Here is a 14,159-nt window from a genome sequence, read left to right on the forward strand (position 1 = left end):
ATGAAAGATATTGTTAATTGGGAAAAGTGTGGGAGGGGAAGTGGGTGGGGTAATGGAAATCCCCTGTATTTTTGATGTAACATTTCTGTTATCTAAAACTACTGTCAAATTAAAAATACGTCTTGAAAAAAAGAGTGAATACAAGTACCTAAAGATAGTTAAATTGAACACAGAATGATTGGAAGCCACTGCAAGCTTTTCTTATGCCATCCGTCCTGAAGTTTTTCTTAAGTACAGAGAAACTTTGTCTGACTTTTAATAGATACCATGAAATTTTATGTATAGATCATTAATGTTATGTATAGATCAACACTAGTATATTCAAAGCCAATTTATGCTATATTTTAAAGTGTCTTTTTTTTTAGTATTGCACTTTGAAGTTTGAGGGTTTTTTTTATCTCTTCATTTGTTTTAATTTATTTTAAATCATGATATGAAATAACTGATCTTTGTGGTGATGGTTAGTCATTTTTCCTTTCCTTTCTTCTTTTTATTATTTTGAAGCTCGGAAAAGAATACATTTGAAATGATTTTAGCTCATTCAATTATCAAAAAACGATTGGCAATCTGTTAAACATAATGGACTTCCATGTGGAAACTGCCTAGAGAACATATTCACATTTCTTCTAGGAAGTAGCAAGTAAAGTGTGAATGTTGATTAAACAGAGTTAACACTGACAGGAAGAAAGGCATGCAAGATCTCTTAGGGTAAGGCAGAGTGGATTTCCTCTAGAAGAGAAACTTTGTATTTATAGAAAACTGCTGTGTTTTCTTTTGAAAATTATATGTCCTTCAGTCCCAAACAAGTTTCCAGAATTGCTCTTTACCATCCTGACAGCTTCCTAGACTTGGACAGGATAGACTCTTCTTATATATTTATGCCAGGATTATACTTTTCATATGCTAACGGATATACTTAAAACATTCTTGAAAATGCTGCATTATTGTGATGAAATAAAGTCACTAGACTGTTCATTTGTACTTTACAGAGGCTGAAGAACCATGATTATTTAGACCTATAAAGCCTTCTAGTTCATCTCTTAAGATGGATGGATCTATGTGGCTAATTGACTGAACTGAATCAAATAAACTCTTAATGACCAAGGATTCAGATATCAACAATTCATTTAGTGCTCATTTCCTAACTTAGCCCACAATTATTTACCCATCTCAAGTGGTACTAATGAATTTGCCTTGGTTCATTCATAGATTCTAATATAGACCCCATTGTGATGAAGTAGCGAATAAATATATACAGCTGAAGACAAGTTACTAACCTCATAAAAAGTTAAAATACATCTCTTTAATAGTACGTATATTATGATATTTCCACAAAATATGACTCTCCCTACTTGAACTGTCAAGCGAAGAATAAATTAAAATGATGTCTAGCAGCATTATTTACATTTGGAAAATATACTATTCACTTATTGATAAAAACAGCCATTAACACTCTTCTGACTATTCAATGACTCTGTGACTGTAGTCATTTTATGAATCCCAAAGAGAAAAAAAAAAATTATGTTCTTGAATTCATTCATTCCTGTGGATGTGAGCCACTTTTGATTGGACTACATCAGTGATTCAGGGCTTAAGTTGGGATTCTGCCCTCTTACTAGAGCTTTATATAAATGGAGACACAGAAGGAGAGACACAGAAAAAGGAAGCTGCCATTTTGATCCTGTCAGCAAGAGAGGACTGCAAGAATACAGAGAAGCTGTATATCAGCCAAGAAAGAGGCTGATAGAGGTCCTGGACTCTGGAATCAGCAGAGCACAGAGGCACAGAAAGAGAACCCCAAGGGGCTGGGCCCATGGAGAAGCTCAAGGCGGAAGAGGCAAGCCCTGCTATATGTCTGATCGTCCACAACTGAACTCCAGCAGATGGTGAGCCTTGAGGGGTAGGCAGAGACCCTGGCATAGATTGCCCACCATCTTCCTTCGCCATGTGGCAGGACACCAGGATCGCGAGTAGATGACATTGATGAGAAAGTGTTGCCAAGAGTGCTTTGATATGGACATTTCACGGCCTGAGAACTGTAAGCTTCTACCCCTAATAATTTTCCCTTTATAAATGCACCCCATTTCTGGTATTTTGCCTCAGCAGCCTTTGGCAAACTAAGATAGACTCCATGTACTATCATTAAGAGTAAATATTAAAATAATTTGTTGCCATTTTCGGGTTTCTTTAACTTTCCCCTCCTGAGGTAGAACAAAAGAATAGTGGCAAAGAGACTATGAGACCACAAAAAACAACAGATGTTTTTCCCCTCCAAGGACTCACTTCCTTCAAACTATTTGAATGACGTTTCTTTGATTTTTGTTTAACTCTCCCTTCCACTTAGAGTTTCATATTTTTGCCTCTGCCTTGTGTTCTTATAGTCAAAATTGTTTCTTTCCTTGTTATTAATGTTATTTTTCAGTATTTCATAAAAGAATAAATAGATTTGGTTTAATAAAAAAGTTGGTTATATAATCTTTACATCTTAGTTCAGGTGTTTTTATTTGGAGCAAAGGGCTTGGAGGTCTTTGGGTAGGTGGGTTTTAGAGAGTCTGCAATTTCTCCAAAAGCATATGCAAACTTAAACGTGTGTTTTCTGTATAATGTATATTTTCTTCAAGAGAAGAGTAAGTTTTCATAACCCTCTCAAAGTCTATTCCTACAAAAATAAGAAACATTGCTTTATTAAGAACCCCTGAACTACCATGATTATTGTGAGAATGACTGCCTTACTTCTAGAGACTTTCTTCTCTCTCGGCTCTTCTACCTCCTACTCCTTTTTTCAGTTTCCTACAATTACTTTTCTTTTTTAGGAGCCAGGTTTGGGATCCTGTGGGGTGTTGAACTTGCAGGCTGATCTTGAAGATAAAGTATGTTGAAAGGAAAACCTGGAGATAAGAAAATACTAAACTGTAGCCCTAGGGGCAGTGGAGAGATGAAGGAGAATATTAGTTTGTTTTGGTGTAGTTATATTAATATGTTCATTTTGGTGACTTTTTTTTCATGGGTTGTCCATGCCACAATATTAGCTTAAGTTACCTCTATTTTGATCATAAGAACAGGACAGGAAGTAAAATATTTTTGTTTTAGAATAGGGATTTACAATTGCCTGCTTCTTTCATATGTAGGATAATAATCGCCTTCAAGAAAGAAATCAGCTACAATCATGTAAATGTTTCAAAACACAATTCTTAAATTTTAAAAGTAGGTAATAAGTTCACATGGACTAGGAATAGTTTCTTTATATTTGTAGCCAGAAATTAAGACTAGAAAAACACCTATACAATTTAGACAAAACTCATTAATTAGCAACAAGAGATAGTAACTATTAGTTGTTGTGGACTGACAAACTGAATTGTTGAAATTCAGGTTAATGAACTAAATTTACTATTTCCCTAATTTACACAATTAAAAAACTCATATTACATGCATTTTTTCATTGAATACTGCCTCAGTACCATTTTGGACTGAAGTAGGTTATAAACAAACAACATTAATAAATTACACCCAAATATGTTATTTATTAATATGTATATTTTAACAAAATTAAGTTATTTGGTCATTTGGGTCCACAGTCATATAGACTAGGTACATATTTTTTTTACAATCTTATAACAAATATTTAAATTAACTGAAAGCACAATTATATAAATATAGTTAAATTAGTTTATTTTGCCCAAACATTGGGATATGGATTAAGACACAAACTTTAATGCAGTTCTACTGTTTTGATATATAAAATCACCTATTTCAAACCAGCTTTAGGTGTGCCTTTAAAATATGCAAATCTTAAATAATACAAACCCACAAAATCATGGTATGGAGAAAATTAAGGTCCAAATATGACCTGTAAATATTTTTTCTTCCAGAAAGTTTCCTATAATGTGGTACTGCCCAAAAGCTGCGTCTGTCTGTACAAGGCATCTAATCAGTGATTCCGTTCAGTCTGCAAATGATGATAAAGCCTTACTGAATGATTTTGTCCCAGATGCACTATGAATAAGATGCCTGGTAACAACAGCACAAAGCCCTCTAGAGGCATAATAAATATACATTTATTATGAAGTGCTCAAATGTCATAATACACAAATCATCAACAAAATAGTTATTTTATGAAAATTATGGGGCCAAGGTCCTCTCAAATATACCAACAGATTATAAACAGATTATATTGCTGAAAACAGTCTGCTTTGAGCTGATTTTGCATAATGTGTTCATTTTAACTTGTGCCTACATAGCCAAATGTTTAAAGGGTAGAAATGTTCAACTCATTTTCCCATTCTGAGGATTGGATCAGATTGCAGAAGCCCCCAGAATTGAGCAGCAGGTGTTTTAGGTGAGGCTGAGAGAATGCAGGTGACCAAGTTCATTCTGCTTGTAAGTGTCCATAGTCAGGGCCACAAGAAATGTTAGCTGAGTAGCTCTCTGCATCACTTTTCCCCCTTTCCCTATTAGGGTAGATGATTAACTAATTTGTTTAATTTCTTTCGTAGAATTACTCCAACTGCCTAGTAGGAAAGAAAGAAAAATGGCCTTGGCCTTCTGAAATAAAAGACTGGCTTTCCATTTTGTTAAATCTTTGAGCCTTCCTTTCTCAAATTTAGCCTCTTATCTTTGGTAGAGGCTTCCTGTTTATAGCTGTCAGCCCTGGAAAGAGTTGAGAATATAACTATTAAGAACACATTTTCTTAATCATTTCTGCATGTAACATCTCCGTTATTTTCCCTGACTTGTTTTCTTTTTTTTCTTTAAAGATTTAGTTAGTTAGTTAGTTACTCCCACCCCCACCCCACCCACCCCCCGCCTTTGCGGCTTGTTCCATTCTTTGCTGTCTCTTCTCTGTGTCCATTTGCTGCATGTTTTTTCTGTCTCTGCTTGTCTCCCTTTGTTGTGTCACGGGCTGCGCCAGCTCTCCTCAGTACACAGGCCGTCAGTTCTCCACAGCGCACATACCAGGCTGCCTTCACAAGGAGGCCCTGGGACACGAACCCAGGGCCTCCCATATGGTAGATGGGACCCCAATTGATTGAACCACAGCCACTTCCCTGACTTATTTTCAGTAGCAGTTTACTTCCTAAGTTTTCCTAAGTCATTCTTATGTCTTTACCTTCCTGTGAGGTCATACTTTGCATTGTGAGGTAGTTGTGAGGTAGCTGGTATATGTGCTAAATTCCAAGGGTTAGCTTTTGAGGTTCTAAAGCAGAGGTTGTTAACCTTTTTTGTTCCAAGGATCCCTTTGGCAGTTAGGTGAAAACCACGGACCCCTTCTCAGAATGTAGCAGCAGATAGTTTTATAACACCTAACATTGGAGGTCAGAGAAAATGAAGATAATAAGTTTATTTTTTTTCAATTCAAGCTCATGGAGCCCCTGAAATCTTTGGTTAAGAACCCCTGGTCTAAAGTTAAGGGCTTTTTCCCTCCCACTTAGAGCTTGGAAATTCCTTTTCCTATATTACTACTATTGTCTTATTGTGGTTTATATATTCAAATCTATCTAATATTTATATATTCTTATATAGATAAATAATTTTACCAATGCAAAAATGGTAAGATCTCTTCCTTTCCATCACCATACCTGAATTTATCATCTTTACTATTAAACCTCAAAATTAAACTTTGTAGTCGTAGCCCTCGCTGAGATGGGAAAAGGGAAAGTGATTTTTTTCATGATTATTTTTTACTGTAGAGATCAATCTGAGTAGGAGTTTCATTTTTCATGTTTTTATAAATTATTACTAAAAGGATAAATGGATAACTTGAAAATTAAGTAAACTTAAAATGTTTTTTAATAGTCTTGGTTTTATAATTATATATTATGCTTTATTTGCAGGACCGTGTAACTTCCTTAGAAACGGTAAGTTGGAGCATTTTCTTTCTCCTTGTATCAGAATTACTCCTGCTTCCTGATGATTTCAGTGCATTCCCCAAAGGAATTAGTTCCAGAAAGCACTTCTAAAACAGCATCTAAGATTCAGAGAGAAAAGTGAGATAAACTATACCAAGAAGGTATGTGAATACAGTTTTTTTAAACTGGAAAAGTAAGAAAAAATAAATGTGAACATATTTAAATTATCACTGCAGTCTCAGGACTGATCAGATGTACTAATTTTTGGAAAACCTAGTTACTTAAATATAATCAATACCTTGTATATATTTTTTCTGTATTTTATAATCAATAAAAGGACTGGTTGATAAGAAACCGAGATGTTTTCCATTTATACTTAGATGTCCAAGTTTTCAATATTCTTTTTTTTTAGATTGTTTTTACTCATTTCTGGTGAAATCTGGCTAGCAATTTTTTTTTCAATAATCTTGCAGGAATCTAGTCTCAGGAAACATTTTCCTAATGCCTCGGTATAAAAACTAGATACCTGCAATATTTATTGAAATAGAAAAAAAGGGGGGACAACTTATTGTTCAATAGTAAAGTAACGGTTGGTTAAATTATGGAATTTCTACCCATCTTATGAAGATGGTTGCAGAAAATGCCTATGATATGATGTTAAATGGAAACAAATTCAAGGTAAAAATTTGATGTTCTTTAATGATAACATAATTATATACAACATATGAACAAAGAATAGAATAGAATGAGGAAACTAATAATAGTCATTTGTTAGGCAAGCATTCTGGATTGTGATGTCATTCTTTTCTCTGTTTTTCAAGTTTTACATAACATGGTTATATTACCGTTGTAAGTAAATATTTTTAACAATAAAAACCATGTAAAGTGAAAGAGTGTTAAAATACGTTATGGTAGCTCCATATGATAGAAAATATTATTCAGCCAAAGCATTCATTCAAAAAATAAATATTCCCATGCTGTTAAGTGGGAAAAAAATGTATATATAAAATCACATATAAAGTATAATACAAATATTGAATATATATTTTTAATAGGAAAAAAACTAAGAAAATATACATAATACTAAGAGTGGTTCTTTTAGGATAGTAATATTTTTATTTTCTTTTTTATTGTTTTAATGATAAAAAATAAGAAACCTTTAAACAATAAGGGCAATAAAAAATAAAATATTTATTTATAAGTATGAGGAAGGTAAATGTACCTCAGTATAGTACATTTAGGCCTATGTAAGTAATTGGCTTTGATTGACAGTGTCGAGACCCTAACAGGTAAGTAACCTATTCCTTAGATTTAACTGGGCCATTTGGGTACAGTGACCTTCTCTGTTTCTGTATGATGACGTTCCAGGTGAATAAAATGTTTAGTGTTCTCTTATATATATTTTACTTACCCTTAGGAACTGTGGTGCCAACAAGATTTGCCTCATGAATGAAATACTCTTTTTAAAAACCTGAAAAAAATGCATTTTTGAGTTCCAGGATCTGGGTTCAGCATACAAAATGCCACTTATACAACATTTTGTAAATCTTGTGCTTCTTGATTCCTTCATTTGTAAAAATGGTTGTAATTAAATTCATTTTATCAGGTTGTTGTGAGAATTAAGTAAGATCGTGAAAATATGTAGGCCAAAAAAAATGTTAGGTTATCATTACCATTAGGTAATTGCTTGTTTTTGTGTCTTATTTAATCTGAATTATAACAATATGCTATGTGAAACTGAAAAGTCTATCAACAACAAAAGTTTACAACTTTTGTTTATATTTGTTAATCCATTCTATTTATCTAATCTCTTTACAACAAAGTACTATGAAATGGAATTATTTTAAATGCCGAATTCTAAGGATTCCCATAGGAACAAAGGTAAAACTAAAAAGTCAGCATGAGAAAAATATAATTGATTAAATGGACTAGGTTCTTTTCAGTGTCAGTTTTCACAAGATGGTTTTAATTTGAAATAATTATCATAAGTAAAACCAAAAAATTAAAATGTTCAGAAATAATGTTATTGTTCATGAATCATGAAGTCTTTTGGCTTTGTGTGGCATTATAAGGAGCAGATTTAATACACTTAGTAGACTAGGCAACTGATGAAGTATTTTATAGTTCATTAAATCAAATATGCTGAAAGCAATCTCAAGACCATTAATTATACTCTCACAACTCAGCACTTAAACCATAGAAAAGTGTTGTGGTTCACATTTGATTGGGTTGGTATTAAGGATACTGAGGAGTTATGTGTAGAATATATATTATGGTGATACAAATCTGGAAAAGTTTGAAATGTCATCATCCTGTTAGGAGTATATATAGTAGACTGATTTGAAAAGTTCAGTATTTTATTATCTGAAAATAAGAGGATCTTCTCATTACAGTGAGAACCTTGATTTAGTTTGTCACCATTTATCAATATGTTTAGCTCACAATTATGTCTAGTTTTCCTTCTCTTCCTCAACTTTTCCTCTCCTTCACTATCACGTAGACTCCTTCAGTCAGAAATTTTGAAAATATCCCCAGAAACCATAAAAAATGTTTGAGGAGGAAGTTTCCCCGGGAGTACATTAATTTATTCATTATTCTTTGGTCAATACTTACTTTTTAAGGTATTTCACAGAAGCTGTAACTTTCTTCACTAAAGTTTAGTGTGATTTCTGGAAAGGAACCATCAGCAGTTAAAATATAGCATGTTGACTCCCTAAAAAAGTGATTACCCGATAAAGAATCTTGATTGAGAGTCCCAGTTCAAGGGCTATCAGTGAGACTCAGCCTATGGATATCTGTCGGTCACTGAATAAGGCACTGGTGTCAACACTGAGGAGGAGAAAAGGAAAATAATTTGTGCTATGTGTCCTCATGAAATTTGCACTCTAATTCAAGAAAGACATTACTTATCTATAAATAAATTTATGTATACAGCACATGTATAGCACAGATAATGCATTTTAGGAATATTATGAAGAAAAGATCATTGTAAAAATATTTAAGACATCACTGACATGGAAAAGTCTTGGATTTTGTAATTTGGGGACTTCATGGAAGAGATGAGATTAATTTCTGAAATGTGACCATCAGATGTATCAGAAAGAGTCAGAGAAGCCATATAGGGGATGTGATCAAAGTTTGAAGGCAGTAATGAACAGTGTTTGTTAAAATGATCTCTTTTTAAAGCAAATCATGACTCTCATACAAGTATAAAATGAACTCCTGCCAATGATTTTATTTAATTCATTAATTAATGAAAGAACCAGTAAGATGTTACATCTGTCTTAAAGAATCATTCAAAGACCCACACATAGGTAGTAGAGAGTCCTAAAATGAATTTAAAATAGATGCATAACTGACTTCTTCCACTGTGAAAGAAAGAAATCAATTGAACCGCCACCAGGCAAAATTTGTTCACATGTCTGTGGGCAAAAATCATTTGTACTGCTGCAGTTTATTTACAACTCACTGAGTTATGACTAAAAGTCAATGACAGATACAGAGAACCCATAGATCCTGATAACCTAGAAGGATATTCTAGGCAAAATCTAGTTTTCCGTTAAAAGCACAGTAAATTTTTGTTCCATTTTAAGTCTTTCACATTTTTCCCCTATAGTTTCAAAAGAGATTATATGTGTAACAGTTTGGGAGAGTAATAGGATACAGTCTGCAAAATGAAATACAAACCAAGGAGTTTAAACTTTTCTTTTAGATCAGGGATACAAATGGGTTTCTTCCTGTGTGCCAGTTCCTGCTGATTATTACTGGCCACTGAAACATTCTGTTAAGAAGGATTCTGTGGCTTCTCTTATAAAGAGTGCTATGATCACTTTGCATTTTTGGTCTTGAGCAATGCAAGGTTGGGAGGTGGGAGTTGGTAACACAACTGTTTAGCCAATGGGGCAATATTGATGGTTTTTAATTGGGGTTCCAACATGGTACACATACAAACATAGTAGCAGTGAGCAAGATAGATTGGAGTAGTGAAATTGCAAATAGGGGTAAGGAATGTGTACTTTGGAAATAACCCAATCTCAGGAGATTCCTTGGAAAATCAAAGGTTGGGGCAATTTGGTGCCAGAAAAGGAAGGGTTGGGGTGGATGTTCCTTGTTTAGAAAAGGGAACTGGTAAACTTAATAAGTAGGAGGTAAAGGAAGAAGAAGAAATATAGACAATACAGTAAGAGTCATTTTAGGAAGTGAAAGGGAATGCCAGGTGATTAAGTTTGGATATATAAGTTCATACCTCTCAAACCCATATTTTAACTTCCATTAATGCTTTGATAATTTAGATTCTCATATCTTTGTATTAGTTAAAGTTAGAAATGATTGCAATAAAAGAGAAACCCAAAAATAATAGGATTAAATAAGATAGAATTTAATTTCTCTCTTGTGTAACAGTGCAAACTTTAGCTGTCCAGGGCAGGTATGGTGGTACCAAGTGTCAGAAAATACAAGCTCCTTTTGTCATTTTTTCCACCATACTCAATCTGTTGCTTCTCCCTCATGATCCAAGATATCTGTTCCACCTCCGGCTGTTATATTTGCATTGTAATCAGAAATAAGAAAGAATATGAGGGCAGGTATCACATCTACTCATATCTCAGTGGCCAGAAATGAGTCACATGGTCTGTATTAGTCAGTCAAAGGGGTGCTGATGCAAAATACCAGAAACTGGTTGGTTTTTATAAAGGGTATTTATTTGGGGTAGGAGCTTACAGATACCAGGCCATAAAGCATGTGTTACTTCCCTCACCAAAGTCTATTTTCACGTGTTGGAGCAAGATGGCTGTCGATGTTTGTGAGGGTTCATGCTTCCTGGGTTCCTCTGGACTCAGCTCCTGTTTTCTCCACAAGGTCAGCTTGTACACTATGAGGTTCTCTAAGCTTTGCCTCACTCCACAAGGTCAGCTGTAGACTATCAGACAAATGGCTCTGTCTCTTTCCCCAGGGCTCCAGCTTAAGACTTCAGCATAAAACTCCAACATCAAAACTCCATCATTAAGAACCCACAACTCTGTCCTTTGCCATGCCTTTTATCTGTGAGTCCCTACCCACGAAGGAGTGGGGACTCAACACCCTAGTGATGTGGCCCAAACAAAGCCCTAATCATTACTCAATCATGCCCAGGTACAGACCAGATTACAAACATAATCCAATATCTATTTTTGGAATTCATAACCATATCAAACTGCTACATGGTCATACCTAGCTCAAAGGATCACAAAGAGAACCATAGACTTTGGGAACTTTCAAAAATAAAAAACTCACAATCCAAAAGAAATTATATGGAAAATTATAAAATACATAGGCTGAATACTAAAAATATTTTTTATTAAAATTAGGGAGATAAAGCAAAAATAATACTGTGAGGAAATTTAATGTTTAAGTGCCTATATTAGAAAAGAAGGATAAAAATGAATGAGCTTATAACTCCACATAAGAAATAAAAAGGATGGCACAATAAACCTAAAGAAGGCAAAAGAAAAGATGAAATAGAGAAAAGAATATAAATCAATGAAATAAAAAAATAAATATATAATGACCAGGACCAGCAAAATAAAGTTGATTGTTTGAAAAAAACAAACAAACAAACAAACAAAAAAATGTCCAGCATGACTGAAAAAAAAAAGAGGAGGTACAAATGAATAATATAAATTTAAAAAGATGATATAACTACAGCTATTGAAGAAATTAACCATATAGGAGAGTATTGCAAACAATTTTGCATTAATATGTTTGGAAATTAGGAGAAATAGTTAAATTCCTAATATATATAATATACATAATTTGCCAAATCTGATAACAAATGGCACAAATGGTTCCATAACTCAATTAAAAATAATAAAAAATTTATTAAGCACTCAAAAAATTTTTTTCCAGAAAAACCACTAAGCCCAAATATTTTAAAGATAAATTCTAGCAGTTGTTCTAGGAACACATGATTTCAGTTTTACAAATTAGAGGCCCTTCTTATTTATGAATCTAGATGCAGAAATACTTTGCAAAAAATAAGAACAAAATAAATATAGGGATGTATGAAAAAGATAACTCGTCATGTATGAATGGAGTTTAGTCCTGGAATTCAGAGTTGGTTTAATATTAGAAAATCAATGAATGTAATTCACAATAGTGAGATTAAAGGGAAGAAATTAAGATTATCTCAGTAAATGAATAACAAGTATTTATCTCACCATCATCATCACGAGCCTTTTTAGCAATCTAAGAATAAAAAAAGAATGTCCTTAATCTGATAGATAAAGGCCAAGTGAAAAAAAATCTATGACAGCCATCACCTCAATGCTGAAATGTTGAAAACCCTTCTTTAAGACTGGGAACAACAAAGGATACCCCATTTCACAATTTGTTAGACACTGTGCAGGCAGTCATAACCAGTGCCGTGAAGCTATCATTATTTGTAAATAATGTGATCACCATATTGGAAAAGCAAGGAATTCATAAATTGAGAAATATAGTTTAGCAAGTTTCCTTGATAAAAACCAGTATATGCAATGCAATTTCTTTTTTTTTCCCATTGTCAACTTCGTTGTTTCATTTTTTTAAAATTTTATTTAATTTTTTGTCTTTATTCATTTTTTTAAATAGTAATTTCATTTTTAACACCAGCAACAATCACTGAGAAAATGTAATAAAAACTATACCAGCACAAAAGAAACAAAATTTATAGGAAAAAGACTCTAGAATAACCAAAACACTTATGAATAAGAACTAGTTGGGGAAAGTTGTTCTAACATATATCAAAACTTATTAAAGATATGGAAATTATGACAGTGTGAATTTGGCACAGAATTATATAAACAGGCCAATGTAATCAAACAGAAGAAAACAGAAATACTCATACATGGAAACTTGATGTTTGACAGAACTAGCATCACAGATCAGGGGAGTAAGGATGGGCTTTTCAGTAGATGGTATTGAAAAATTAATATGAAAAAGATGAAATTGGATCCCCATCTCACATCAGATTCAAAAATAGACTAAAGCCTAAATATGAATGACAAAACCATAAAACTTTTAGAACATAATATAGTAAAATATCTTCTTGACCTTGGGATTTGAGAAGATTTCTAAAAAAATAAAATCCAACAAAACCAATTGAAAAATTAAAATAAAGTTCTTAAGTTTAAAAATAAATAAATAAAATAAAACAAAAGGCACTGAAAGTATAAATCATAAAGGAAGTGACTGATAAATAACACCACACTAAAGAGATGCCATAATGTGAAAAGTCACAATTAGAATATATTTTCTCACACATATAGACCACTGATTTAGCCAGAATTTATTGCCTATAAAGCAATAAGGAAAAAAGAGACAACCCAACAAAATGGGTGAAAGAAATAAGCAAGCATTTCAACTGAAGAAGAAACTTATGTGAAAAGATATTCAGCTTCATTAGTAATTAGGGAAAGGCTAATTAAAACCAAAAGGAATTAACATTTTCTTTAAACTGTATGTACATATTTTATGCACTGTTTTGTAACTATGACCTATTTCATTAAAAAAAAAAAGGGGGGAATCAAGACATGTTAGCAGAATTTTTTTTTTAATTTTATTTTATTTTACTATGAAGTGATGAAATCTGTCCCCAGTAGTCATAAGTAATGATAGCTGGCACAGTCTTCAAACTGGGGTAACATACTCCTGGGAATATGCATTGATTTTCCAAGGGTTGTTCAGGTGCAAATTGTTATAAGAGAATCCATTTTTTTTGCCTTTGCTTCTTACATGTACCTTCCCCTAAAATGATTCTGCTTAAAGAGGCGATCTTACCTTTCAAAACTGCCCTCCTCCCATTTTACAAAAGAAACGCCTACTAACCCATCTAGAATCCCATGATGGCAAATTCCCCCAGGTACTGGAGGGTGCCAGAGGGAGAGATAATTTAATTTAAGACTGGTTCTTGCTGAGCCTCCTTTAATCTAGTCACCTAGGTAAGGCTTCTTGTCGTTCTTTTTCACACATTTTTGTTAAAGGCAGAGTTTTACTAGATGTATGGGTTATTTGGGCCAGCTTGGGATGCTCTGAATGAGACATATATTGTTGATTGGGTACAAGGAGGATGGGTAGTAAAGACAATTTTATTTAATGACCTCAACTCCTTCACCCCACCCTCCATAATCAAAGAAGGTATAGCTCCAAAGAATAAAACAAAGAGAGTACTGGTGAAAAAATAATTGAAGGCAGCAGTGTCTTATTTCAGGCAGGGGACAAATTTTGACTCAGCTCCAGACATGATTTATATGTCTGTTTTAGTATTATAATTCAAATGTGAGGCCGTTGTCACAGGGA

The 14,159-nt window shown here is 33.4% G+C and overlaps 1 protein-coding gene across 9 annotated transcripts in view; it reads left to right on the forward strand.

Annotated features, from left to right (window-relative positions):
• The window catches only part of CEP128 (centrosomal protein 128), a 478,155-nt gene that overhangs the window by 401,303 nt on the left and 62,693 nt on the right, over positions 1–14,159 (forward strand). For 6 of the 9 annotated variants that reach the window (XM_058292841.2, XM_058292836.2, XM_058292855.2 and 3 more), the window contains 2 exons: positions 2,814–2,870; positions 5,832–5,855. In XM_058292841.2, coding sequence (XP_058148824.1) covers positions 2,814–2,870; positions 5,832–5,855 — 81 coding nt within the window. The remainder of the gene's footprint in view (positions 1–2,813; positions 2,871–5,831; positions 5,856–14,159) is intronic. The other 3 variants (XM_058292852.2, XM_058292854.2, XM_058292847.2) reach the window with 1 other exon arrangement.

The sequence above is a fragment of the Dasypus novemcinctus genome, chromosome 3 (genome assembly GCF_030445035.2).
Source record: "Dasypus novemcinctus isolate mDasNov1 chromosome 3, mDasNov1.1.hap2, whole genome shotgun sequence".
Taxonomy (NCBI): domain Eukaryota; kingdom Metazoa; phylum Chordata; class Mammalia; order Cingulata; family Dasypodidae; genus Dasypus; species Dasypus novemcinctus.